General features: G+C 49.0%; 1 protein-coding gene and 1 long non-coding RNA gene across 8 annotated transcripts in view; one reads left to right on the plus strand and one right to left on the minus strand.

The window, feature by feature from the left end:
• Positions 1-22399, minus strand: part of ETV7 (ETS variant transcription factor 7) — a 36698-nt gene extending 14299 nt beyond the window's left edge. The window contains exons 1-6 of one of the 7 annotated variants that reach the window (XM_074397974.1): positions 20732-21594; positions 20592-20621; positions 20155-20290; positions 5334-5498; positions 2901-3026; positions 645-875 (exon numbers count right to left, since the gene is read on the minus strand). In XM_074397974.1, the coding sequence (XP_074254075.1) occupies positions 645-875; positions 2901-3026; positions 5334-5498; positions 20155-20248 (616 nt within the window). In that variant the 5' untranslated portion in view covers positions 20249-20290; positions 20592-20621; positions 20732-21594. Of the gene's footprint in view, positions 1-644; positions 876-2900; positions 3027-5333; positions 5499-20154; positions 20291-20591; positions 20622-20731; positions 21595-22148 lie in introns of those variants that run through there. The other 6 variants (XM_003923198.3, XM_074397973.1, XM_010334083.3 and 3 more) reach the window with 6 other exon arrangements.
• Positions 20943-25002, plus strand: LOC141584304 (uncharacterized). Its single transcript, XR_012517280.1, has 2 exons — positions 20943-21985; positions 23866-25002. It is a non-coding gene; the product is annotated as an uncharacterized LOC141584304 (long non-coding RNA).
• The last annotated feature ends 618 nt before the right edge of the window (positions 25003-25620 follow it).

The raw sequence follows: 25620 nt of genomic DNA on the forward strand, positions 1-25620 counted from the left end.
AAAAAGGAATAAATGTAGTGTCACTATTATGGCTAGGAAACACGCTTAGGAAAGGGGGCAGCTTGTCTGTCAGTCTGTCTGGTTGTCTACCTGTTATCCTTTAACAACAAATGCAGAGTGGAAGTGGATCACTTGGTTAGAGCTCAGGCTCTAGAGCCAGACTGCCTGGGTTCAAATCTCAGTTCTACCACTGCTGTGTGATCTTGGAGAAGTTACTTAAGCTTTCTGTGCCTCAATTTCCATAGCTGTAAGATGGGGCTAATAATAGTAACAACCTCAAAAGGCTGTTGTAGAATTAAATAAGGACCTGGGACAGATGCCCAGCACATAATGAATGCTCTATTATTTTAAAATAGATAAAGTTTTAAAAAGTGGGTGTGACACTCCATGCTAATGTGAGTGTCAGAATACGACCGGGTAAGTTGTCCCTGTGTGGGAGACAAAGTGAGGCTTGGTGATCCCAGGTATCCCTGCCTGCTGTAAGCAGATCGTGGTCAGCAGACAAGACAGTCATGCTACCCCACAACCCCTCAGCCACAGACCTCCCATCACCAGGTCAAAATAGCCCTGTCCTCATTACTCATGGTTCTGGGACTCAGACTCAGTGCGCCTCCCCATGGCCAAGGGAACAGCCTCCCACTCACCAGCGATCCTGCCGTCAATGGGAGCCTGTGGCATCACAGGGAAGGAATAGACCCCCTGTCTCCTGCAGCCGAGCTCTGCACCGTGACATAAGTTGAGGGACTCCTCCTTGCCAAGCATCCACCTGGCCAGGCCAGGGCCATCCGGGTGGCTGAAGGAGCTGGTAAGGCCTGAGTCTGGTGGCTGCAGCAGGAGGCCCCTTTGGGGGTCCATCTGAGAGGGGCCAGTCACCTCTGCAAGCAGACAAGCACATTGGTTCAGTGGGCCCCAAGCCTCCCCCACCCAACCTCGCAATGGCGAGCCTGGGAGCCCTGTGGGGCAGCACTCCCGAGCTCTTCCTCCATCCAGCCCCTGGTTAGAAGGTCAGGGAGGCAGTGGGGGCAGTGGGTGAGGGCCAGACAGCCTAGGTGCTAACCCCAGCTCCCACACAAGTAGCAACCTGTCAAACCTGTTCCCTCCTCTGTGAAGCCGGCTGCAAAACCCAGCAGTGACAGAGCCAGGTCTAGAACCCCGGCGGGGGGCGCTGTATCCCAGCTCCTCTCCATTTGTCCAACAAATATTCATTGAGAGCCTGCTATGAACCAGGCATTGTTCTAAGAATCTTGAGGATATATCGCTGAGCCCAAAAGGCCCCTGCCTTCAGGGAGCTTATATGCTAGTTGAGAGCAAGGGAGATGGACAATTAAAATAAAAAGGAAACAGAAACGGTTTCCTTTTCATGTTTCAGTTTCCAGAAACAACAACAAGCACCCTAAGGCAGATAGAGAAATCTATCCCTAAGGCAGATGATAGGGAACTCTGTCCCTAAGGCAGATAGGGAAATCTATCCCTAAGGCAGATAGGGAAATCTATCCCTAAGGCAGATAGGGAAATCTATCCCTAAGGCAGATAGGGAAATCTGGGAAAGTAGCGGGGTTGCCACTTTAGAGAGGCTGCTCAGGCCTCCCTGACATTAGCATGTCAACAGACTCAAAGGAGATAGAGGAGTGAGGTATGTGGGTATCTGGAGCAGAGAGGGGAACGCCAGGCAGAGGGAACAGTAGGTGCAAAGGCCCTGGGGTAGGTGCATCTCGGGCTCATCCAGTGAACGAGAAGGCCCATGTAGCTGGAGCAGCATGAGCAAGGGGGAGAAGGCTGGGAGGGGAGGGCAGGGGAAGGAGTCAGTGTAAGAATGGCACTTTGACTCTGAGTGAGAAGGGAGCCCCTGGAAGATGCTGAGCAGACAAGTGACGTGACCTGACTTAGGAATCTCTCTGCGCTGTGGAGAACAGATCGTAGGAGGTCAGGAGCAGAAGCAAGGAGACCAGTGAGGACGTTCTCTGGAGACAATTGGGGCTGGACCGGGGCAGCAGTGGAGGAGCGAGAAGAGGTTGGATTCTGGATAGATTTGAAGGTAGGGCGGACAGGATGCATGGACAGTTGGGATCAGTTGGGGTGGGGGTAGAAATCTGAGATGGCATCTGAGCAATTGGAAGGGTGGAGGCAGGGTTTGCGGGGCTGGGGAAGATGGTGGGGAGGGCAGGATATCATTTGATTTAGGGTCTGTGGGGGTTGAGATGCCCACTAGACGCCCCAGGGGAGGGGTGGGGCAGGCAGCATGGATGCACGTATCTAGAATTTGGAGAGGTCAAGCATATACTGGAATCATTGGCACCGCATGGTATTTAAGACCCAGGATCAGATGAGATTGCCCAGCATCTGAGTGCAGATGGAGAAGCGAAGAGGCCCTCTGGCTTGGGGTACCCCAACATCTAGAAGCAGGGGAGAAGAGTAGAAACCAGAAGAGGAAGTCGAGGAGATACCAGTGCGGTAGAGGAGACCAGGTGAGTGGGGTGTCCGGGAAGCCAAAGGAAGAAAGAGTTTTGAGGGAAGGAGAGGTGACCCTCAGGGTTAAAGCCTGCGAGAGGCCATAGTGAGTCAGGCCTGAGAGTGGACATGGCATGGACATCCCTGTTTTCAGGTTTCTGGAGACCTTGACAAGAATCATTTTCGTGGTGGGCTCCAGAGAAAAAATTGAGATATGATACAAACAACTCTTTGCTGGAGAGGAGAGCAGAGAAATGGGGAGGAAAGAGGCAGGGAGGGTGCTGCCCGGAAGGAAGGCTGCCAGGAGCACCCCAGGGAAGGTGGGTGGAGGGGCAGGAGGGAGCTCAGCGCACACTGGCCACCTCTGTCACTGCTTCGCCTCGAGGATGTCCCGCCCTCGCAATGAGGCTGATTTGCGGGAGGGCTCAGAGCACCACGAAGAGCTTCCTCACCTTCTGGGGGGACAGGAGAGTGCTGGGTGGGCGTCTGCAGCCTGAAGGCCCCTCCAAAAAAGGGCCCACACACCAGGGCCTGCCTCTGGGTCTTGATGTACTGGAGCAGCTCATACAGGACATCACCTGGAGGGGAATAGGAAGGAAGGTGGGCTGCTGACCAGGCTACATGGGGAGGGCCAGCTTCATTCCCGGCAGCCACCTGCCTCAGGATGAGGGCTGGCGTGTCCTGTCACAGCTTCAGGCTGATGGCGAGGGGGTTCCTGCTGCAGCTGACAGGGGACTGGGCCGGCAACGGGCAGAGCCAGCGCTGCTGCCATGGTGGACGGATTTTAGAAGACATCCCTTCCTGCCGGTAGATGCAGCTACCTCCAGAGCATGTAGCTGGCAAGGTCAGGCTGCTTCTCAGCCCCTGCACACACCCTTGACTGAGGGCTGTGCACAGTGCACAAACTGTACAACTGTACCTCACGTTCCTGGGGGCAGAGGGATTCCAAGCTCTACTAAAAGTCTGCCCCTGCCTTCTTTTTTTTTTTTTTTTTTTTTTTTTGAGACGGAGTTTCGCTCTTGTTACCCAGGCTGGAGTGCAATGGCGCCATCTCGGCCTCACCGCAACCTCCGCCTCCTGGGTTCAGGCAATTCTCCTGCCTCAGCCTCCTGAGTAGCTGGGATTACAGGCATGCGCCACCATGCCCAGCTAATGTTTTGTATTTTTAGTAGAGACGGGGTTTCACCATGTTGACCAGGATGATCTCGATCTCTTGACCTTGTGATCCACCCGCCTCAGCCTCCCAAAGTGCTGGGATTACAGGCTTGAGCCACCGCACCTGGCTGCCCCTGCCTTCTAAGAAGCAAAGCTGTCTTAGCCTCTTCCTAAAAGGCAGAATTAGGAGCTGCTTCAATAAATCATTGACAAAAAGAAAGGCCAGATGTGGTGGCTCACATCTGTAATCCCAATACTTTAGGAGGCTGAGGCAGGAGGATCACTTGACCCCAGGAGTTTGAGACTAACTGGGCAACATGGATAGACCCTATCTCTACAAAAAATTTTAAAATCAGTTGGGCATGGCAGCTCATGTCTGTGGTCCCAGCTACCTGGGAGGCCAAAGCAGGAGGATCACTGGAGCCTAGGAGGTTGAGAGGTTGAAGCTGAAGTGAGCCGTGTTCATGCCACCAAACTCCAGCCTAGGCAATAGAGTGAGACCCTGTCTCAAAAAAAAGAAAAAAAAAAAAAAAAGCCAGGCTCACGCCTGTAATCCCAACATTCTGAGAGGCTGAGGCAGGTGGATCACGCGGTCAGGAGATCGAGACCATCCTGGCTAACACGGTGAAACCCCGTCTCTACTAAAATTACAAAAAATTAGCCAGGCATGCTAGTGGGTGCCTGTAGTCCCAGCTATTTGGAAGGCTGAGGCAGGAAAATCGCTTGAACCAGAGAAGCAGAGGTTTCAGAGAGCCGAGATTGCACCACTACACTCCAGCCTGGGTGACACACCAAGACTCCATCTAAAAAAAAAAAAAAAAAAAAGGCCAGAATTGGGCCCTGTCCGTGGTGCCAGATGTCTGCCTTTATACCTTGGGCTAAGGTGCTGATACCAGGGCGGAAAGAGGGGATCCTAGGCAGCCAGAGGGATGCTATGTAGACAGTAGGCACTCGAAGACGAGGGTGAGGGGTGTTTGTAGGAAGGTGGAGAGACGAACAAGGGCATGAAGGGAACCGGCCCCAAGCTCACTTGCTTCCCCTGCCACTGGCCACTGGCCGTCCCACCACCAGTCCCTCCCCACAAAGTCCGTGCTGCTGGAACGCCATCATCAGACACTCATTCTTTTGCCCTCAGACCTAGTTTCTGATAAAAATCAAACATTATATTGGGAGTCAAGGCTTTGCTGTAATCAGCCATTTATATCTCAATGTGAATGAGTATTTGATCTTTATGTGGTTGGTTTCTTGTTCAGTAGGGGTAGCGGATGGGAGGCAGTAGGATGGAAGTGGGTAGAGGAGACAAGGGCCGCAGATGGGGGAAGAGAAAGCAAGAGAGAACAGGCCTCTAGAGCTCTGAAAACAAGTGGCCAAATAGACTCCCTTGCTGAAGGCCTGCTCTACCTAGGAACCACTTGTCCGGCTATCTGCACTAGCCAGACAAAGGCGTGTAAAACATATGCGTGTCTGGCAATAGCCAGACAAGGGACTGCTTATTCTCCCTATGTTTCCGCTCTTCCTGGGACTGCTGCGCTCCTAATGCCAAGCTCTGGGCAGTGTTTAGCAAGGCTACGTCATGCCTTCATGCAGAGAGGGGCATCTGCAGTGCTGGAAAAGAGCAGATTCCCCAAGGAAGACCTCCTCCATCTCCCTCCCTGGGCCCCCCTGCGGCACTTGGCTGGCCTGGCCTGTCAGGGTTCCCACTCAGAGGCAAGCCCGTGAGTTTCCCTGACCTGAGCTCGGCGCGCGGTGCCGGAAGTCGTCCTTGGTGAGGATGCAGAGGGCACGCCCGTTCATCTCGAACCCGTGCTCTGCAGTGCATGGCAGAGAGTACTCCTGCTGTGCCCAGCGCAGCCAGTGCAGCACGTCCTCCCTGCTCCACAGTGCGGGCTGGATGCCTGCAACCAACAAGGACCAGTCCCATCACTCCCTCGTCAGGTCCCTGCTTGCCTATCACCTCCTCAGAGAAGCCCACCCTGAACGCTCCATCTGAGCAGATGGTCTCCTGTCCTGGCTCCCAAACCTCTTCATCTTCTGTCACTGCCACCTGTTCCTTTCCTTCCTAGCACCTTATCTTCTTCATGATTACATTTCACATAGGATTTATTATATGTTCATGTTTATCGTTATATACGTATCACGTATATACTCATTTATTGTTGGTACCTCCTCCCCATCTGTTTTCCAATCATCCATTCAACAAGCGTTTAATGAGAACCTACTATGTGCCGGCACTGGACTAGGTGTGCTGGGGCATGCCGTTATGCATATTCAGCACCCAAAACAGTGCCTGGAACACAGTAGGTGCTCAAAAAACACATGTTGAGTGATGACTTGAATGACTGAACATTCTAATGAAAGGGATATTATTGTTATTGTTTCCCAAATGAGGCCCTGAGGCTCCCAGAGGTTAAGTGGCCAGCCCACACTCATTCCGGCAGCATGAGGCACAGCCAGGCTGTCCGGCTACTGAACTTATCCGGTCCATTGTGCCAACTTGGAATTGTGTCCTTTGCTCAGAGAACAGCCCAGGGGACAAGGGGGCCTCCTATGCTCACCTTCAGCACGTGTGTTTTCACTTCTGGCAATAGCCAGACAAGCAACTGCTTATTCTCCATATGTTTCCACTCTGCCTGGAACTGCTACACTCCTAACGCCAAGTCTTGGGTAGTGTTTAGCAGGACTACGTTATGACTTTATGAGCCCTTAATACATTTGCCTTTGTGGGCAAAAAATATTTAAAACAGACCAGGCGTGGGGGCTCACACCTGTAATCTCAGCACTTTGGGAGGCTAAAGTGGGCAGATCACTTGAGCCCAGGAGTTCGAAACCAGCCTGAGCAGCCTGCAAAACCCCATCTCTCCAAAAATACAAAAGAAAAATTTAGCCGGGCATAGCGGTGCACGCTTGTGGTCCCAACTACTAACGTGGGAGGATTGCTTGTGCCTGGGAAGTCATCGTGAGCCATGATTGCACCACTGTTCTCCAGCCTGAGTGACAGAGTGAGACCCTGTCTCAAAAAATATATAAATTTAAATCCTATTTTATGACTGCACTGATATACTCACAGCCCATTGGGTTCAGTTCTACAGGTAAGAAAGCTGGCCTGGTGCGGTGGCTCACGCCTGTAATCCCAGCACTTTGGGAGGCTGAGGCAGGCGGATCATGAGTTCAAGAGATCGAGACCAGCCTGGCCAACATGGTGAAACCCCATCTCTGCTAAAAATACAAAAATTAGCCAGTCGTTGTGCCTCATGCCTGTAATTCCAGCTACTTGGGAGGCTAAGGCAGGAGAATCGCTTGAAACTGGGAGGCAGAGGTTGCAGTGAGCCAAGATCGTGCCATTGCACTCCAGCCTGGGTGACAAGAGCAAGACTCCATCTCAACAAAAGAAGAAGACGAAGAAGGCTGAGACAGAAGAGAGAAGCAACCGTCCAAGTCCACACCTTGGCAGTGACAAAGACCAGACCAGCCTCTGCTGCTTTATACTCGAAGCCACACAAGAAATGAACTTAATTTTGACATTTAAAACAAAGGAGTTCTGCATCCTTCATTGTTCATTCATTCAGCCAATGTCAAATGAGCATCAGTCTCCATGCAGTGCTGGGACACAGCACAGAGCCAGGTTGGCAGGAGGGAGGAGCGCACAACCAATAACTCAAATGACAGTTCCCACAACAGCACACGGGGAGCGTTCACTGTGCTGAGCAAACAGAAAGCGGGGCACTGGAGTTCAGTTTAAGAGTGAGGAGAGGCCGGGCGCGGTGGCTCAAGCCTGTAATCCCAGCACTTTGGGAGGCCGAGGCGGGTGGATCACAAGGTCAAGAGATCGAGACCATCTTGGTCAACATGGTGAAACCCCGTCTCTACTAAAAATACAAAAAAAATAGCCGGGCATGGTGGTGAGTGCCTGTAATCCCAGCTACTCAGGAGGCTGAGGCAGGAGAATTGCCTGAACCCAGGAGGCGGAGGTTGCGGTGAGCCGAGATCGCGCCATTGCACTCCAGCCTGGGTAACAAGAGCGAAACTCCGTCTCAAAAAAAAAAAAAAAAAAAAAAGAGTGAGGAGAGGTCTGCGTTACTTCTATTTTGGGACCTAAAAATGAAGAAGAGAAAAGAATAAATGTCTGAAATTGCCAAAACAAATTATATAAGGCGGGAAAAGAGAATGTATGTGAGAACTGGCCTCTGTGGTGCTACATATGACAAAGCCATGTAATTAAGATCTAATGGTCTTATGCTAAGATTGACAAGCATCATTGGAAAAAAGTGTAGCCCAGGAGTGAGTAAGTGTGTGCACGCACATGTGCATATGTGTGTATGTGTATTTTATAAAGCTACTACATGACAGAAGTAGGATTTTCATTCAGAGGGAAAGGATAGTGAATCTAATATGGTTTAAAAAAAAAAAAAAAAAACCTGACTCTCCACCTGGAAAAAAAAATTTGGTTCCTCACCTCCCACCACTCACATTCACAAAAATCAATTGCAGGTAGATTAAAGGCCTAAAGAATAGAAGAACATAAATCTTAATAGAAGTAGAAATCAAAAACCATATGCACTCAATAAGGGCAGAGGAGACCTCAACCATGACAGGAAATGGAGAGGCTATAATAAAAACGAAACACACAGTTGACTATATTAATTTTCTGTGTTTGCAGCAAAAGATACCATAAATAAAACTAAAAGATGATCGATTTCCAGGAAATATTTGCAATGCAGATGACAGATAAAAGGTTAATGCCTAGCATTAACCATCAAAAGGTTAATACCTAGATCAAGAGCATCTGTCACTTAATTTTTTTTTTTTAAGACAAAATAAATCTTCCCAGCAATCCCAGCAGAGCAGGATTTGTCAGCCTCGGCACTATTGACGCTTTGGGACTGATCATCCTTTGCTGTGAGGGCCTATTCTATGCATTGTAGGATGTTTAGGCACACCCTGGTCACTATCCATCAATGCCAGCCTAGTGCTAACAACTAGAAATGTCTCCAGAAATGTCCCCAGGGGGAGGGCAGCAGCAAAACTTCGGCCAGATGAGATCCCCTGCAACACAGCAAATCCACCAATAAGCATGTGACAAGACATGTCACCTCAATAGTCAGGGAAAGGTGCCATCAGAGAAGAATAAGATCTCACTTAATAGCAGGAATGCAGGGAAAAGGATGCCTTGCTGGTGAAAATAGGAATTTAGAGCCTCCATGGGAGATGAGGCCTGTGATACACGAGACACTGACTAGTGTAAAATGTGGAGGCCACATGATGGGCAGATTGAGGGGTCGAGGGCAGGTCTCCACAGCCAGCTAGGATTTCTGGGGATGGGGGGCGGTCAACCACCAATTGCATTGTACCTGAACTCATATTTTTTGTGCAATTCCCCTAGTTCACCATATTTGAGGCTGTCAGCCTGAAAATTCAAAACTAGGATTCTTGGCCAGGTGCAGTGGCTCAGGTCTGTAATTCCAGCAGTTTGGGAGGCACAGAAGGGAGGGTGGTTTGAACCCAGGAGTTTGAGACCAACCTGGACAACACAGTTAGACCCTTGACTCTACAAAAAAAAAATTTTTTAATTAGCCAGGCACAGTGGTGCATGCTTATAGTCTCAGCTACTCAGGAGGCTGAGGGAGGATTGGGCCCAGGAGTTCAAGGCTGCAATGAGCTATGATAGTGCCATGGCACTCCAATTCCAGCCTGAGCAACAGAGTGAGATCCTGTCTAAAAAAAAAGGCTAGGTGCAGTGACTCATGCCTGTAATCCCAGCACTTTGGAAGTCCAAGGCGGGAGAATCACAAGGTCAGGAGTTCAAGACCAGCCTGGCCAACATGGCGAAACCCTGTCTCTACTTAAAAAAAATACAAAAATTAGATGGGTATGGTGTGCACCTGTAATCACAGCTACTCAGGAGGCTGAGTCAGGAGAATTGCTTGAACCCAGGAGGCAGAGGTTGCAGTGAGCCAAAATTGCACCACTGCACTCCAACCTGGGAGACAGCAAGACTTTGTCTCAAAAAAAAAGAGCAACAATAAAAAAAAAAAAAAACACCAGAAAATAAAAAACAACTATGATTCTTGAGTCAGAGTGGTAAGAGTCCCTAGGCTTGGCTAGAGGGTGGAGGTGGATTCCCCATCCATCTGGCTGTTCCACCTCTCTGAAAATATTAAAACCTCAATGAGGGGGGAAACGCTGAACTTTCTAGACATTATCAACCACAGATGTGGTCCTCCCCCGCAGGTCCAGAGAGATGGGCAGGGACTTCCCAAGATGTCTCTGAGAGACCCTGAGGTCACCCACAGCCTGCAGTGGCAGCTGGAAACTTGAAGCCTGTCATCATTATTCTTTCATGACCTGTGCTCACTCCCAACTCACCTTTTTTTTTGGGGAGACAGAGTCTTGCTCTGTCACCCAGGCTGGAGTGCAGTGGCACAATCTTGGCTCACTGTAATCTCCACCTTCTGGGTTCAACCAATTCTCCTATCTTAGCCTCCCGAGTAGCTGGGACTACAAGCACACACTGCCACACCCGGCTAATTTTTGTATTTTCAGTAGAGACAGGGTTTCGCCATGTTGGTCAGGGTGATCTCAAACTCCTGACCTCAACTGATCCACCTGCCTCAGCCTCCCAAAGTGCTGGGATTACAGGCATAAGCCACCATACCCAGCCCTGCCTCACCTTTCATTTCATTGCTACCAGCACTTCCAGTCCAATGATAAAGAAGAGGAACTTTCTTGTTCCCAATGTCTTCAAAGAATACTAAAGTCAAAAAGCTTTCCCAATAAGACTTAAGATCCAAGAAAATGACCAGGTCCCAGGCAGTGGGTCAGCCTCCAGGGTCTCAATCGAACCTGGCAATGAGCCAAAGCCCCTCACGCCAATGGAACTGCCATGCACTGGATAAGCCACCTAGCTCTGGGCCAGATCTCCACGCATAGGTTCCAGGTTCCAGCTCAGCACTTTGGTACTCAAGCGTCTTAGTTCATTTCCTGCTCCTTGTAACAGAATACCTGACACTGGGTGGTTTATAAAGAAAAGGGGTTTATTTCCTACAGTTATGGAGGCTGAAGTCCAAGGTCAAGGAGGAGCTTCTGGCAAGGGCCTTCTTGCTGGTGGGGACTCTAAAGAGTCCCATGGTAGTGCTGTACATTTCAACGTGAGTTTTGGAGGGGACGTTCAAACCATAGCCACCTCAGACATGCCACTCAAGCTCTCTAAGCCTCAATTTCCCCCTCTGTGAAATGGGGTAATAATACGACTTCTTTAGGCTGCTGTGCTGTTTGAGGGGCAGTGTTGTGCAGTGGTTAGGGGCCCAGGCTACAGAACTACCACCCAGCACTGCCACTTCTTGGTAGAGACCCAGACATATGGTGAACATCTCCACCCAAAGACATGCATCTGAATGTCCACAGGAGCTTCGTTCAGAAAGGAAAAGAACAAGAAACATTTCCAATGTCTATCCAAGGAAGAACAAAGAACCAAATTGAGATGTCTTAGTGCCATGAACTGCTGTTCAGTTAAAAAAACCAGAAAGTGCAAACATCTGCTACACACAGCGCAGGGATAAAGACAGCACGTTGAGAGGGAAAAGCCAGACACGAAACTATGACCAAGAACAGACAGTGCTAACCTGGGGATTCCAGTCAGAAGAGGGGTCACCTTTTGGATGGAAATTGGCTGAGAAGGACACAAGATAACTTTCCGGCTTGCTGAAAATCTTCTAGCTCTTGACCTGGGTGGTGGCTACACAAGTGTATAGCCAGTTCAGATTTGTACATCTGACTGTGTGTAAGTTATACTTCAAAAAAAGCAAAAGTGAAAACACAGCCAGGCATGGTGGCTCATGCCTGTAATCACACTTTGGAAGGCCAAAGTGGGAGGATCACAAGGTCAGGAGTTCGAGACCAGCCTGGCCGACATGGTGAAGCCCTCGTCTCTACTAAAAATACAAAAATTAGCCAGGCACTGTGGCGTGCACCTGTAATCCCAGCTACTTGGGAGGCTGAAGCAGGAGAATCACTTGAACCTGGGAGGTGGAGGTTGCACTGAGGCGAGATCACACCATTGCACTCCGGCCTGGGTGACAGAGTGAGACTCAAAAAAATAAATAAATAAAGTAAAAACATACAACAGCAACAAAAAGCATAGATGATGTTGGTGTTGCCAGGCCAGCTGTAAATAATGTGACCTAAATGACAGTACCTCAGTTTCATCATCGGTAAAACCAAGGATGACAAAAAAAACTGTACTGACCGCACGAGGCTGTCACAAGGGTGCTCTGAGATAATCCGTTTAAACAGCGGTGCCTGGCATGTGGCATGTGCTTTCTGAAATACAAGGAGCTGTGAACGTTGAGGTAATATGTGTAAAACGCATGGCACAGGATCCAACACCTGGCGGGTATTATCTAAGGCATCAATTGCCCTCAAGGAGTCTCCCTGACCTAGTCGCCGGGATGAGAGTAACTGGGACTCCCCCTCCGAGTCTAAGATGAATCTGGGCCTTCACCTGCAGATCAGCCCCCTAGCCTCTCCCTCTCTTGGCAACAATCCACCACATTTTCAGTTCTTTCCCATTAACCATCTTTGTCCCTCAAGATTCCAGGCAAATGTCACCTCACTCTCCCAGCCCAGTGGCCTGCTTACTGAGGATTTCCAGCTTGGCTGGCTCCGGACTCCCAGCTCCCGAGGCAGATAGGGACAGAGTCCCCTGGCTGGGGCAGCAAGAGGAGCTGCCTGTCCAGGATACAATTGGAGGGCTCAGGTGTCTCCCTGAACAGCCAACAATGTGTCCCCAACCTCCTCCCAGAGCAGGGCTAGATGTGGGGGCTCCCCTCCACCTCCCAGCTGCATCACCTCCACTGTCCTTATCTGTGGGTTTAGTGCTTTTTTACATAGTCCTGAATCCCCAACCAGAATGTCAGTTCCAGGAGGCATAAGCTTTGCCTGTCTCAGTCACTGTGGTCTCTCCAGCACTGACAACAATGCTTGTCACATAGTAGCTGCTCAATAAAAATAAATTGTTTAAGTAAGTGAGCTGAGCAAAGCAGTGTGGGGTCGCCCCCAGGCTTCCTTGCCTGTCCCTTCTCCAGCCCCTGACCCCCACCTCAACTGGACCTCTCTTCCCACAGCATCCCTTTTACTATGAAGCCCATCAAGTCAAAACCCCTCTATCCTGGTTTCAAGACCCCTCAGAGTGCCCCTCCCCACCTAACCAAAGTTATTTCCCACCACTTCCCACCACACACACCCCTGCAGTTCACTAGGTCTACTGAGCTCCAGGAGCCACAGAGCAAACCAGCCTTTAGCAAACAAATCAGAACGAAGGGCTGGCCTCTCTCTACCTTGCAGGATTCCCTTGCAGGAAGAATGCAGGAGAGAGTTAAAGTGCTTGGCCAGTACCCTAAAAATGGGAGCTATCATCACCTGAGGCTAGAGGCAGTTGCTCAAAGTAAATGACAGCTGTGGGATCTGAGGGTTGCCGGTTCGAATCCCAGCTCCACCATTTTACTGGTGGGTAGCTTTGGACAAGATAATGCCCCTAAGGCCCAGTTTTCAGAGATAACAACAGAAGCCACTTTCCATGGCTACGGAATATATTCAATCAGACAATACATACGACATGCCCATCACGATACCTAGTCAAGAGTAAAAACTCAACCAATGGCCTTGATTCTGATGATCAGCATCCTCACTGGTGGAGCCCAGCCTGAAAACAGAGAGACTAGCTTGCTTCTCTGCCATGATGGATTATCAGTTACCATGTCCTTAGTTTGTTGTGTGTCATTGTGTCTCCAGATAGCCCTTAAATCTGTCACCCCATTGCTTGGCCCCATTGTCTTAGCCGATAATCCTTTTCTTGGTAATCACACCAAGCTTTCTGGTCATCACCACACTGTGGCGGCAGGGCCAGCGCAGTCACGTTGTGTACTGCAGAAAGGCGCCCTCAGAGAAGGGAGTGGGAGGAGGGAGGTGAAATCCAGCCGGAACTTTGATTGGCTTCTCCCCAAATTGGGTCTTTCCAGTTTGCACAAAGTTGCATATAGTCTAGTCCAGACCCTGTGTTTAAGGAGGGGAGGTTCTTTATCCTCATGGTAATAGTTTTCGGAATTCCCCATCTGTTTGTGGTAGCCACATTCCTTTTCCTTGCCAGGTGATGATGTCACTGTCAATACTCACACATTCCAGTGAATCAGAACATTCTCTTTTCATCTCCAGCCTCCCTATTCCACCCACCTGGCTGGTGTTTTCCACCCACGTCCATCTAATTTCCTGCTTATCATATGCCGTGATCTAGGACAGCATTTCTCAAACCATTTTGACCTCAACCCATGCTAAACAAATACATTTTATATCCACCCACGTATATATAAATAGCCTAAACAAAGTCGTCACAAATCTCGGCTACCTTTACCATTTATAATGTACTTTGATGTGTTCTATTTCCATTTTTTTTAAATACTTACCTTGGTCCACTAAGTTGATTTCACTTCCTTAGTAAGTCTTGACCAGCACTTTGAAAATAAACAAAATGTGGTTCTCAAACCAGCAGCATCAGCATCATCACCCAGGAGTTTATTAGAAATCTGCAGAATCTGGCCAGGTGCTGTGGCTCACACCTGTAATCCCAGCACTTTGGGAGGCTGAGACAGGTGGATCACCTGAGGTTGGGAGTTTGAGACCAGCCTGACCAACATGGAGAAACCCTGCCTCTACTAAAAACACAAAAAATTAGCAGGTGCATGCCTGTAATCCCAGCTACTGGGGAGGCCGAGGTAAAAGAATCACCTGAACCCGGGAGGCGGAGGTCGTGGTGAGCCGAGATTGCACTCCAGCCTGGGCAACAAGAGTGAAATTCTGTCTAAAAAAAAAAAGAAAGAAGGAAGGAAGGGAGGGAGGGAGGGAATGAATCTGCAGAATCTCAAGCCCCATGCCAGACCTACTGCTGATTCAGAATCTATGTTTCAACATGGTTCCCAGGAAATCCACATGCCATTAAAAGTTGAGAAACCCTGGTCTGGAATACCAAGAAGCCAAAACTGTTAGAGTTGATCTCTTAAATGACGTGCCAGGAGCTGTCTCACACATGAAGGATGTGAACTTGAGCATGGGCACCCAAAAGTTGTTCAAGCTTCCCAAAGGCCCATTTCTCCTGCTTTACACTTTCAGGGAGTCACAGAACTGTGTGATCCCTCTCCTTGTGACTCTGAATATAGGACGTGGCACTATACATCTCTTCCCATGGCTATTCACAGCTAGGAGCTTTGAAAGTCAATTTCAAAACACAAAGATATCTCAGTTCCTCTGCATTCGAAGTGAGAAGTTCACAGACCTTTTCTCTGGGGAATCAGCTCCAGGGAAAAGAAGAGACGCATGACCAAGAAGGAAGTGTCCTGCACTGGAGGCCTAGTCTGGCCTTTAGCATTATAGATGGCTCTTGCCCTCACTGAGCCTCAGTTTCTCTGTCACTGGATGAGGCCATGGTGGTGACCATCACTAAACTGCCTCCTCTCAAGATTCTCCCAAATTGTCCCTTAAGGATGCATCACTTCCTCCCAGACTCACTCCCTGTGACATCAGCCCAGTTCTGCAAATGGTCCTAGAGCCTGTGCTGCCAGCTGTCCCTGCCATAGCTCCTGACTCACTCTGGCCTTGGGCAGACCCTCATGGCCATGGACCAGGGATGGGGAGGTGAGAACCCTCTTTCATTCCCTATTTCCATACACGGAAGCACAGCTGTGAATCTCCATGAATCCCACTCCTCCATCCCAGCAGACCTCCTGTCCGTTGCCACAACCCTGGACATCAGAGGTATCCTCAGACTGGACTTTCCACTGTTTTACTACACATCTTTATCAGGAAAATCAACACAAAAAGGTGAGCTCTACAGGAAAATAACTTCTGTGCTCCCTTAGCATCAACTCACAAAGCTAAACAAGATCTGTTTTCACTTCTTGCTGAGACAGATCAGTCCTGAATACTAGAATGGAGGCTGGAGGTAGGGGAGGGAATGGGGTGGGTGACAGGGAATAAACATCAGAGAGAAGGGCAGAGATGGAAATCCAGCTTCAGAAAATTAGGAAACTGGGCTGAGATTCCCCCCCCAAAGGTGGCTGAAAAGTCAAACCCTCACTGGGTGTCAGCAGTTTGCTTGGTTGGGATGCTGCTGACAAGAAAATGAGTCATTTAGCATCCCTTTTCTTTTAAAACTGTCAGATATTTACTAAGGGCCAGAACTGTATTGTCTGAATATTTGCAGACGTTCCAATAAATATGAGTCATGGAATCTAAGATGACAGGTATAGAAGATGCTGCCGGGGCCCCGCCCATAGACCCTGGCTCTTACCTCCACACTCTGAAGGCTGCCTAATGCCCCCCTGACACTGCCTGGGGCTTTTTCTAGCTGCAGGAACCCCTTCAGCCAGCGTACAAGATAACTTGGAAATGCTGGAGAGCCAATACCCCTGGAAACGGCACTCATCCCGTCATGGAAGGGCAGTGAGTGGATAACCCCCTTACCCATTAGTTGGAATGACTTAGGATTTGCTGTCCCCAGAGACCCCCATGGTGCTAACTGGCCCAAAAGAACACCTTTGAGATTTCCTTCTCTTCTCTGTCTTTCCTCCCTACTCCTCGCCAGTATTTTAAGGTCTGCTCCTGGGGAAATCTAACCCAAGGCAACAGGACTAGTAGCTCAGGAGTTGTAAGCTAGGAGAAGAGAGGTCACGAAGACGTGCACCCTGAGTTGTGCGACCAGGGAACAGGCTGCCTCAAGAGGGGAGGAAATTCCTGTCACTAGAAATGCACAGAAGATCTGGCGACCATCTCAGAAGGCCCCACAGAAGTGATCCTGCATTGTTTGGAGGTCCTGGCGTTCTTGATGAAGACATCTAGTCACTCATGCATTCATTCATTCAATAGCTACTTAGTGAGCTTCTGAGCTTAGGAAGTTCAGTCTTAGGGAAATAGGATTTCTCAGGGCTCAGAGGAGAGTTGTGGGTCTTGTGACTGAACGTCACTATTAGAAAGTGTTTCTTAGAAGTTGTGTTAAAATTTCTAATCATATATCTTTAGTTAATAGATAGGTATGGCCGAGCACAGTGGCTCATACCTGTAATCCCTGCACTTTGGGAGGCTGAGGCGGGTGGATCACGAAGTCTGGAGTTCAAGACAATCCTGGCCAACATGGTAAAACCATGTCTCTACTAAAAATATAAAAAGTATCTGGGCATGGCGGCACACGCATATAATCCCAGCTACTCTGGAGGCTGAGGCAGGAGAATACCTTGAACTCAGGAGGCAGGGGGTTGCAGTGAGCTGAGATCACACCATTGCACGCCAGCGTGGGCAACAAGAGGAAACTCAGTCTCAAAAAAAAAAAAAAAAAAATAGGTGTGTATCTTAAAATTAGATTAAGTCAACTTCTTTTTTTTTTTTTTTTTTTGAGACAGAGTCTTGCTCTGTCTCCCAGGCTGAAGTGCAGCAGTACGGTCTCAGCTCATTGCAACCTCCAAATCCTGGGTTCAAGCTATTCTCCTGCCTCAGCCTCCCAAGTAGTTGAGATTACAGGCACATGCCACCATGCCCAGCTAATTTTTGTATTTTTAGTAGAGTCGGGGTTTCACCATGTTGGCCAGTTTGGTCTTGATCTGCTGACCTCACGATCCGCCCGCCTCTGCCTCCCAAAGTGCTAGGATTACAGGCGTGAGCCACAGTTCCTGGCCCCTTTTTTAAAAAATCATTGTTCAGAGAATACAAGAACTCCAGAAGTCTTTTCTCAGAGGATATGAAAGTGCAATCATGGTGGGCATTTTTAGTCCTAAACTCCTACAGTCTTACCAGTTCTTACCCATTCCCTGTCCCAGATCTGACTCCATGATCACCTTCCAGGCCCACCTTCAACCTCTCCACCCCCACCACCGCCCACATCCTCAGTGAACACGCAGCTGGTTCCCTAAGACAAACGTTCAAACAAGAGAAAATGCACTCTTCAAAACAATTATAGGTTTGCATATTTGGATTTACCAAGATGATGACTAAACTTTCTAAATTCTCACTTCTCCTCCTGTACTTTCTCACCTCATAACTTTGAGCTAGGCTGCCAGTGAACAGGAGGAAACTGAAGGTTATGTGACCATGGGCAGAACACAGCCTCTTGGGCCTCAATTTCCTTATTTGGAATAGAAGTGAGTTTCATGGGCCTGGTGCAGAGGCCCACACCTATAATCCCAGCACTTTGGGAGGCCAAGGTGGGCAGATCACCTGAGGTTGGGAGTTCAAGACCAGCCTGACCAACATGGAGAAACCCCATCTCTACTAAAAATACAAAAATTAGCCGGGCATGGTGGTGCATGCCTGTAATCCCAGCTACTTGGGAGGCTGAGGCAGGAGAATCACTTGAACCTGGGAGGCAGAGGTTGCAGTGAGCCAAGATCATGTCATTGCACTCCAGCCTGGGCAACAAGAGCAAAACTCCATCTCAAAAAAAAAAAAAAAAAAAAAGTGAGTCTACCTAAAAGTGTTAGGTAGACCCAACAACTACGGGCTCTACCTACCAGCCTGGACATTGTAGGACTTGGTGTGTGGGACAAAATGAAGCAACAGAGAGAGCGCTTGTGGAGTCCCCAACTCTCGCTGCCGCTTCCCTGCACCATTGCCCTGCAACACCAGGGCCACCCCCATGCTAGTCTCCCTTCAGAGCTTGCTCCTGGGTGAGTCTGAGCATCGGTCCCACCTTCTCTCTAACCGTGGAAAGACGGACTCTGTTTCCCATTTAAAGGGTGCCAGACCATAAATGGCAGAGGTATGTAAGAGCCAACAGGCTCTTCCCAAAGCCTGTAAAGTCAAACTCCATGCTTTGCTCAGCCCTCAACTCAGTCCTAGCATCAGCTCAAAAAGCAGGTTGTGACCAGGCAATAGGTAAAGCAGGGTTCCAATCACTGGACCAGCTGGGCAGGAAGTGACCGGGAAGCTCTACAAACCAGCCCACACGTGTCTGCCCACAGCTGCCCCAAGACCTCCCACCCAGATCCCAGACGGCTGCCAATCTGTCGATTTATACAGCTTCGGAACCACAGTTAAAAATCCCTGAGATTATCAGCAGAACCAGATTTTGGCCCAAGAGCCTGTATGATCTTGGGCATGTCACTTAGCTCTTCTCCTGCCAGCTTTGCCATTTGAAACATAGGCATGAATGCATTAATGTTGAGCCTGCTCCATGTTTATGAGTTTCCTTAAGTGAGAGCACTGCTTAGGAAAAGGAAGTGAAAGGTTGTGGTCAATATATTTCCCATGATTTTCTTTGGGTGGATATGGCTATTCTACATATTTTTCTTACACATCTCTGTCATTTCCCTATATTTTGACAACAAGCACATGCTACTTTTGTAACAATAAAATTAAACACTAAGGCTAGGTGCAGTGGCTCACACCTGTAATCCCAGCACTTGGGGAGGCCAAGACAGGCAGATCACCTGAGGTCAGGAGTTCGAGACCAGCCTGGCCAACATGGCGAAACCCCGTCTCTACTAAAAATACAAAAATTAACCGGGCATGGTGGCGGGCGCCTGTAATCCCAGCTACTCAAAAGGCTGAGGCTGGAGAATCACTTGAACCCAGGAGATGGAGGCTGCAGTAAGCCAAGATCACGCCATTGTACTCTAGCCTGGGCAACAAGCACGAAACTCCATTTCAAAAAAAATAAAAATAAAAATAAACACTTATCTAAGAGAGGGTTCTACATACATACAACTGCCCACTGTTTAGCCTGTCTAGATTCCTCACTGGTAATATCCCCAACTCTTTGTCTCTAGGCTGGAAGTGACCCAATAACTCATTTGATCCCAATCCTCATATTACCAATGAGGAGACTGCCTGGCCCTCACATTTGTCAGTATCTGTTGTATACCTTCTCCAACTTTCTCACCAAAGAAAAGCTAAAGAAAACTCAGCAAAGAAACAGCAAACAGAGGGAAGGTCATTTAATTTTGGCACCTGGCCAAAATTAAATTTTTAATTGACAAATCATAATTGTATGTATTTATGGGGTACAAAGTTATGTTACGAAATAGATATAAAATTTTGGCAGGTACAGTGGCCCATGCCTGTAATCCCAGCACTTCGGGAAGCTGAGCTGGGAGGATTTCTTGAGCTCAACCAGTTTGAGAAAACCTGAGCAACACAGTAAGACCCTGTTCTTATTTTTAAAAATAAAAATTAATTTTAAGGGCCAGGTGTAGAGGTTGACACCCATAATCCCAGCATTTTGAGAGGCCAAGGTGACAGGATAGCCTGAGCCCAAGAGTTCAAGACCAACCTGGGCAACATAGCGAGATTCCCATCTCTACTAAAAATTTAAAAATTAGCCATCCTGTGCTTGTAGTCCCAGCCATTGGATAGGCTGAGATGGGAGGATTACTTGAGGCCAGGAACTCAAAATTAAAGCTGCAATGAGCTGTGATTACACCACTGCGCTCTAGCCTAAGCAACAGAGCAAGACCCTGTATCTAAAACATAATAAAAATTTAATTTTAGAAGTCACCTTTTCTCCTCCCCTCTACTTACGGAGTCTTCCTGGCAGCTTGCAGATCCCCCCTTCACCCAGCGGGTCCATTGGAGCTTTACGTCTGGCTTGGATGTGGGTGCCTACGGGAGGCATGGCTACTGCAGGGCTTATAGGAGAACTGGTTGATTTTCCCTCCTAGAAGAAAGAAAAACCAGGGCAGTCGAAGAACAGCATCTTGGTGAAGGCTCAGCCATCTTTAAATGTCTGAAGAATTTTTTGGAAGGGAAAGAGTGTTTATCTCTGCCAATACACTGCATCAACCTTAAAGGTAGAAACCATGTATATCTTCAACTAAGTATCATCAACATCTTGTACCCAGTGGACACAATAAATGACATCCTTCCAATTCAAGCTTTCCATACATGTGCCTAACTCCTCCAGAGGACCCCTGGCCAAGGCTTGTCTGATTGAAATCTGAGGGCCTAGGAATACTCACTGGATCCTTGGTGAGGACAGCACAGGAAACCTGAGGGGCCAGGATCAAAAGACCTTACATCAGAAATAAAGAAACAGGCCGGGCGCGGTGGCTCATGCCTGCAATCTCAACACTTTGGGAATCTGAGGCGGATGGATTACCTGAGGTCAGGAGTCTCAGACCAGCTTGACCAACATGGTGAAACAGCATCTCTATGAAAAATACAAAAATTAGCTGTGCATGGTGATGGAGCCTGTAATCCCAGCTACTCCAGAGGCTGAGGCAGGAGAATCCCTTGAACCCAGGAAGCGGAAGTTGGAATGAGCCAAGATCGCACCACAGCACTCCGCCTGGGCAAGAGGGCAAGACGGTCTCAGAACAAACAAACACTATTTTCAAAAGAGAAGAAGAAAGGATACATTTCTGAATCCTAAGGTCTCATCACTGGAAGCCTGTATCTTTACAATCAACAATTAGCATGGCCTCCAGAGATGACGGGGTTCTTCCATCTCGATGAGAAAACAAAAAAAAAATGTGGCAGGATTTTGGAAGAACAGGAGGCTCCTTGGGGCTCCTGCTCAGCCACAGGCTGCCACAGCACTGAAAGGAAAAGCGAAACCAGTTCCACCAAGTCATTTTTCACTCTAGGATCGTCAATAGCTTTACATTCATCTCTTGGGAACCAAGAAGAGCTGAGAAATATTTTGGATCGGAGCCAGTAAAGTAAACTCCAGAAGCCTTGGCTGCCGCAAAAGGGGATTCAACAGCTTTCAGGGTCGTTCGCACTTCATTCGTGCCTCACCAACTCCCGCGTTGGTGCTATATCCCAAGTAATCAAACCTCAGGGGCTGCCACGTGATGGGGGAGGGAAGCTTGCCTTGCTGGAGAAGGGGCTCAAGGCACAGGAATTGCGTAGGACTTGCAGGAGGCCCCTTGTCGACGCCTCGACCCTCTTCCAAGTAAGAGGAGCGGGGAATTCCGGGGCTGTAACTGACTAGGAAACGCCAGCCACGGAGCTGCTGAGGATCAGACTCCGGGGTTTCAGCATGGAGGCCAGGGAAGGGTCTCATAAATGGATATGTATCTTGGCGAGAAGGGAGTGGAGAAGGGCCTTGGAGGGGGACGGCGCCCCAGCTCTGGGGGCAGTTCTGAGGCTCCTAGGAAACCGGCGAGTGGGGAGGGGCTGCTAAAGAGGAGATCCCTGCGTGAATGCGTTCACCAGCTCTGAGGACCAGGCTCGGGCAGGAACTTCCAGGGACCTCACATCTGGTTGGTGTAGGGGCGACCAGCGGTAAGGGGACTGCAGAAAGGGACTGCAGAAAGGGACTGCAGGGACTGTGCGTGATGCCTTCGGAACTGTCTATGACACCGAGAGAGTCAGGGCCGGTGACCCGCGTCTGGAGGTGGAAAGAGAGGTGAGTGAGGGATGGCTGTGAGGTTTAGGAATGTGTTGGAAAGAGAGATTCCCGCCAGGTAAAAGGTCTGATAAAACAGGTTTGGAAATCGAGGTGGTGGGGAGAGGATGAGGGAGCAGGGGGCTCTGCGGGCGCGCTGCGTGTTCAGCCGCCAGGCTCTTACCTGCATTACAGGTGGAGATGAGGAAGCCACCGGTTTTCTGTCGCGAGCGCTCTCCCGGCTGTGGCTGCTGGGGCCCTAAGACCTGCGCTCCCGAGTCCTCCTCCCCCAAACCCCTAAGAACTGAAAGGATGTGTGGGAGGAAATCTCTTTCGGGGAGCGCCCAGGCGTGTGCGCCCGGGTCTCCCCTAGGCGGGCAGGCGCGCCGAGGCGCTCCAGTAATCGCTTTACTTCCGAGAAACGAAAACGAAAGAGCGGGATGCGGTTCCACTGGCGCCGCTGCGGGTAGGGGCAGGGCGGGAACCCCTCTCCGGGAGCGCAGCCCCGGGCGCTGCCCGCTCGCCAGCCTGGGAGGCGTCGGTAGTGAACACAGCCTCCCGCCGGCTGACAGCCCCTCGGGCGGCCTAGCCTTGGCTCCCATGGGGCAGAGGCGGGATTCTGCGGGATCTGAGGAGCTAAGGGGACCCCTAGTCCTGAACTCGAAACCAACTGCGTCTCTCATGGTCCCAAGCCTAGGACCAGGACCCTGTGAGTCTCCGCACATGCGACGGGCAGGGGACGCCCATAGGGTGTTCCTGGACTTGGTGCCTCTCCCTTTAGGGGTGAGTGAACTTCCCAGCCCCGACCTTGTCTCTGCGCGGAGGCCCAACAGGTCCGGAACCGTAGCGCCATCAGAGCTGCTGTGCTCTCCTAAGCAACGCCAGACTACTTGGAGATCCCGACTGACACCTTTTCCCGGAGCCTCTGGCTGCTCCAGGGTTGGTGCCTGCGCACCATCACCCTTTCCACCTGCCTCGGCTCCCCGTGCCTCAAGAGAGGTTGTGCGCATGAAAACACAGCAGACACCGAAGAAAAGGAAAGAAAAGCCTTAACAACCTTCTGCTGAAAATCTGAGGGTGTAGACGCTGTTGCAAAGAAGGCTTAGCACTGGTGCATCATCATAAGCTCTAGGCCAGCAATAAGAAATCCGGAAGAACAAGTCCAGAAAACCAGTAGAAAAAAAATGAGCAAAGGATATGAATAAACAGTCCACATAACAGGAAATGCTAAATGGCTCCTGAATATATATATATATATATATATATATATATATATATATATATTTTAAAAAGATGCCCAGGGCCAGGCGAGGTGGCTCATGCCTGTAATGCAAGCACTTTGGGAGGTCAAGGTGGGAGGATCGCTTGAGCCCAGGAGTTCGACATTGGTCTGGAAAACATAGTGAGATCCTGTCTTTACCAAAAATTTAAAAAGTTAGCCCAGCTTGGTAGGGCTACACCTGTAGCCCCAGCTACTCAGGAGGCTGAGGGTGGAAGATCGTTTGAGCCTGAAAAGTGGAGGCTGCAGTGAGCCGTAATTGTGCCACTGCACTCCAACCTGGGCAGCAGAGAAAGAAAAAGATGCTCAGACGAACTCATTATTATAAATGTGAAAATTAAAGTCATTCTGAGATAAAAAATTTTACCCATAAATTTGGCAAAAATTTAAAAGTTTAATAACGTAATCTGCTGGGGAGGCTGAGGGGAACAGGCACCCCACCAGGAGTGTAACGTGGGGCGACCCCATTCATTCAACAAATATCCGAAGTATACATGGTTACTTATTTCATCATGGTTTATAATAGCTAAGTATTGGAAATAACTCAGATGACCATAAAAGGAGGACTGATAAAGTTATGTACATTCATTTCTTTTAATTTTCCTTTTTTTTTTTTTTTTAGAGACACGGTCTCACTCTATCGCCTGGGCTGGAGTACAGTGATGCCATCACAGCTCACCTTAACCTCCATCTCCTGGGCTCCAGTGATTTCCCACCTCGGCTCCCAAAGCACTGGGATTACAGATGTGAGCCACCACACCCAGCCAAATTATGTACATTCATTTAACAGAACACAGTGCGAAGCTCTATGAAGTTCTCTGCGGATCATAGCAGGCTCTCCAAGAGGCAGTATGGTACGGTGGTTAATAATCTAGACCAGGGGTCCCCAAACTACGGCCCAGGGGCCACATGCAGCCCCCTGAGGCCATTTATCTGGCACGACATATGACGCACATCTGGTCTCCGGCTGCAGTGCCCCACATCACCGGAAGCAGTGTGAAATAACAGAGAAGTAGGAAGAAAGGCAAAGCACTATAACCATTACTACACAGTACAATGGCCCCCATACTCCCCCAAATGTACAACAACATAATGGCCCCTATAACCTCCCTTTGCCCAAAAGTCTCCCCCCACATTACTACACATGGTGTTTCCCCTATTATAAGACCCTGTCTTATATTAATTTTACCCCCCAAAAGACAGGGACTTATTTTTAGGAGGTGTCTTATAATAGGGGAAACATGCAGCAGTGGGCTTCCCACAGAAGAGGCCCACTGCTGCTGCAGATGTCCAGGACGCTGTATACACAGTGTCACAGGCTGATCACCGCCATCCCTGTATACAGCACTGGAGGCGGTGCTGGACCTGTGACACTGTATACCGCTGTCTGGGATAGTGGAGGCAGCAGCGCTGACTGTGAAGGGTGTCACACCTTGCATAGTCCGGCCCTCCAACGGTCTGAGGGACAATGAACTGGCCCCCTGTGTAAAAAGTTTGGGGACCCCATCTAGACTTAGGAACACCTGCCTGGTTTGGAATCCCAGCCATGTCACTCACTGGCTGTGTGCCCTTGAGCAAGTCTGTTAACCCCTCTAGTGCCTCTCTCTACTAACTATTGCCTCAATTTCTTAACAGTAAAAAAGAACAAATAATAATACCTATCTCATAAGGTTGTTATGAAAAAGTAAGTTAACATCTGTTAAGACACCCAGAACAGTGCCTGACCATTCATGCTAAGCAAAAAAATCAATGTACAGAACAGTGTGTATTACATGCTACCTCTTATATGTAAATATGTGTGTGTATATGTATATGTGTATATGTGTGTGTATATGTGTGTATTAATTAGTATTTATACAAAGAACCTCTGGAAGAATACATAAAAACTAATAAGCATAACTGGAATTTAGGGTAGAAAGTAAGAGAAAGGGTTTTCACTGTAAACCTTTACATATTGTTTTGATTTTTTTTTTTTTTTTTTTTTTTTTTTGAGACAGAGTCTCATTCTGTTGCCAGGCTGGAGTGCAGTAGCACCATCTCAGCTCACTGCAACCTCTGCCTCCTGGGTTCAAGCAATTCTCCTGCCTCAGCCTCTTGAGTAGCTGGGACTACAGGCGTGCACCACCATGCCCACCTAGTTTTTCTATTTTTAGTAGAGACAGGGTTTCACCATGATGGCCAGGATGATCTCGATCTCTTGAATAAATGATCTGTCCACCTTGGCCTTCCAAAGTGCTATGATTTTGGGAGTGAGCCACCGTGCCTGGCCTTGTTTTGCTTTTGAATCATATAAATAAAAACCTATTCAAAATAAATTTTTAAAAAGAAAGTTTTAGGGTCTTTTCCATGCCAGCCAGCCAGAACCTAAGTAATAATA

Source organism: Saimiri boliviensis, chromosome 4 (assembly GCF_048565385.1).
Source record: "Saimiri boliviensis isolate mSaiBol1 chromosome 4, mSaiBol1.pri, whole genome shotgun sequence".
In the NCBI taxonomy this organism is placed as follows: domain Eukaryota; kingdom Metazoa; phylum Chordata; class Mammalia; order Primates; family Cebidae; genus Saimiri; species Saimiri boliviensis.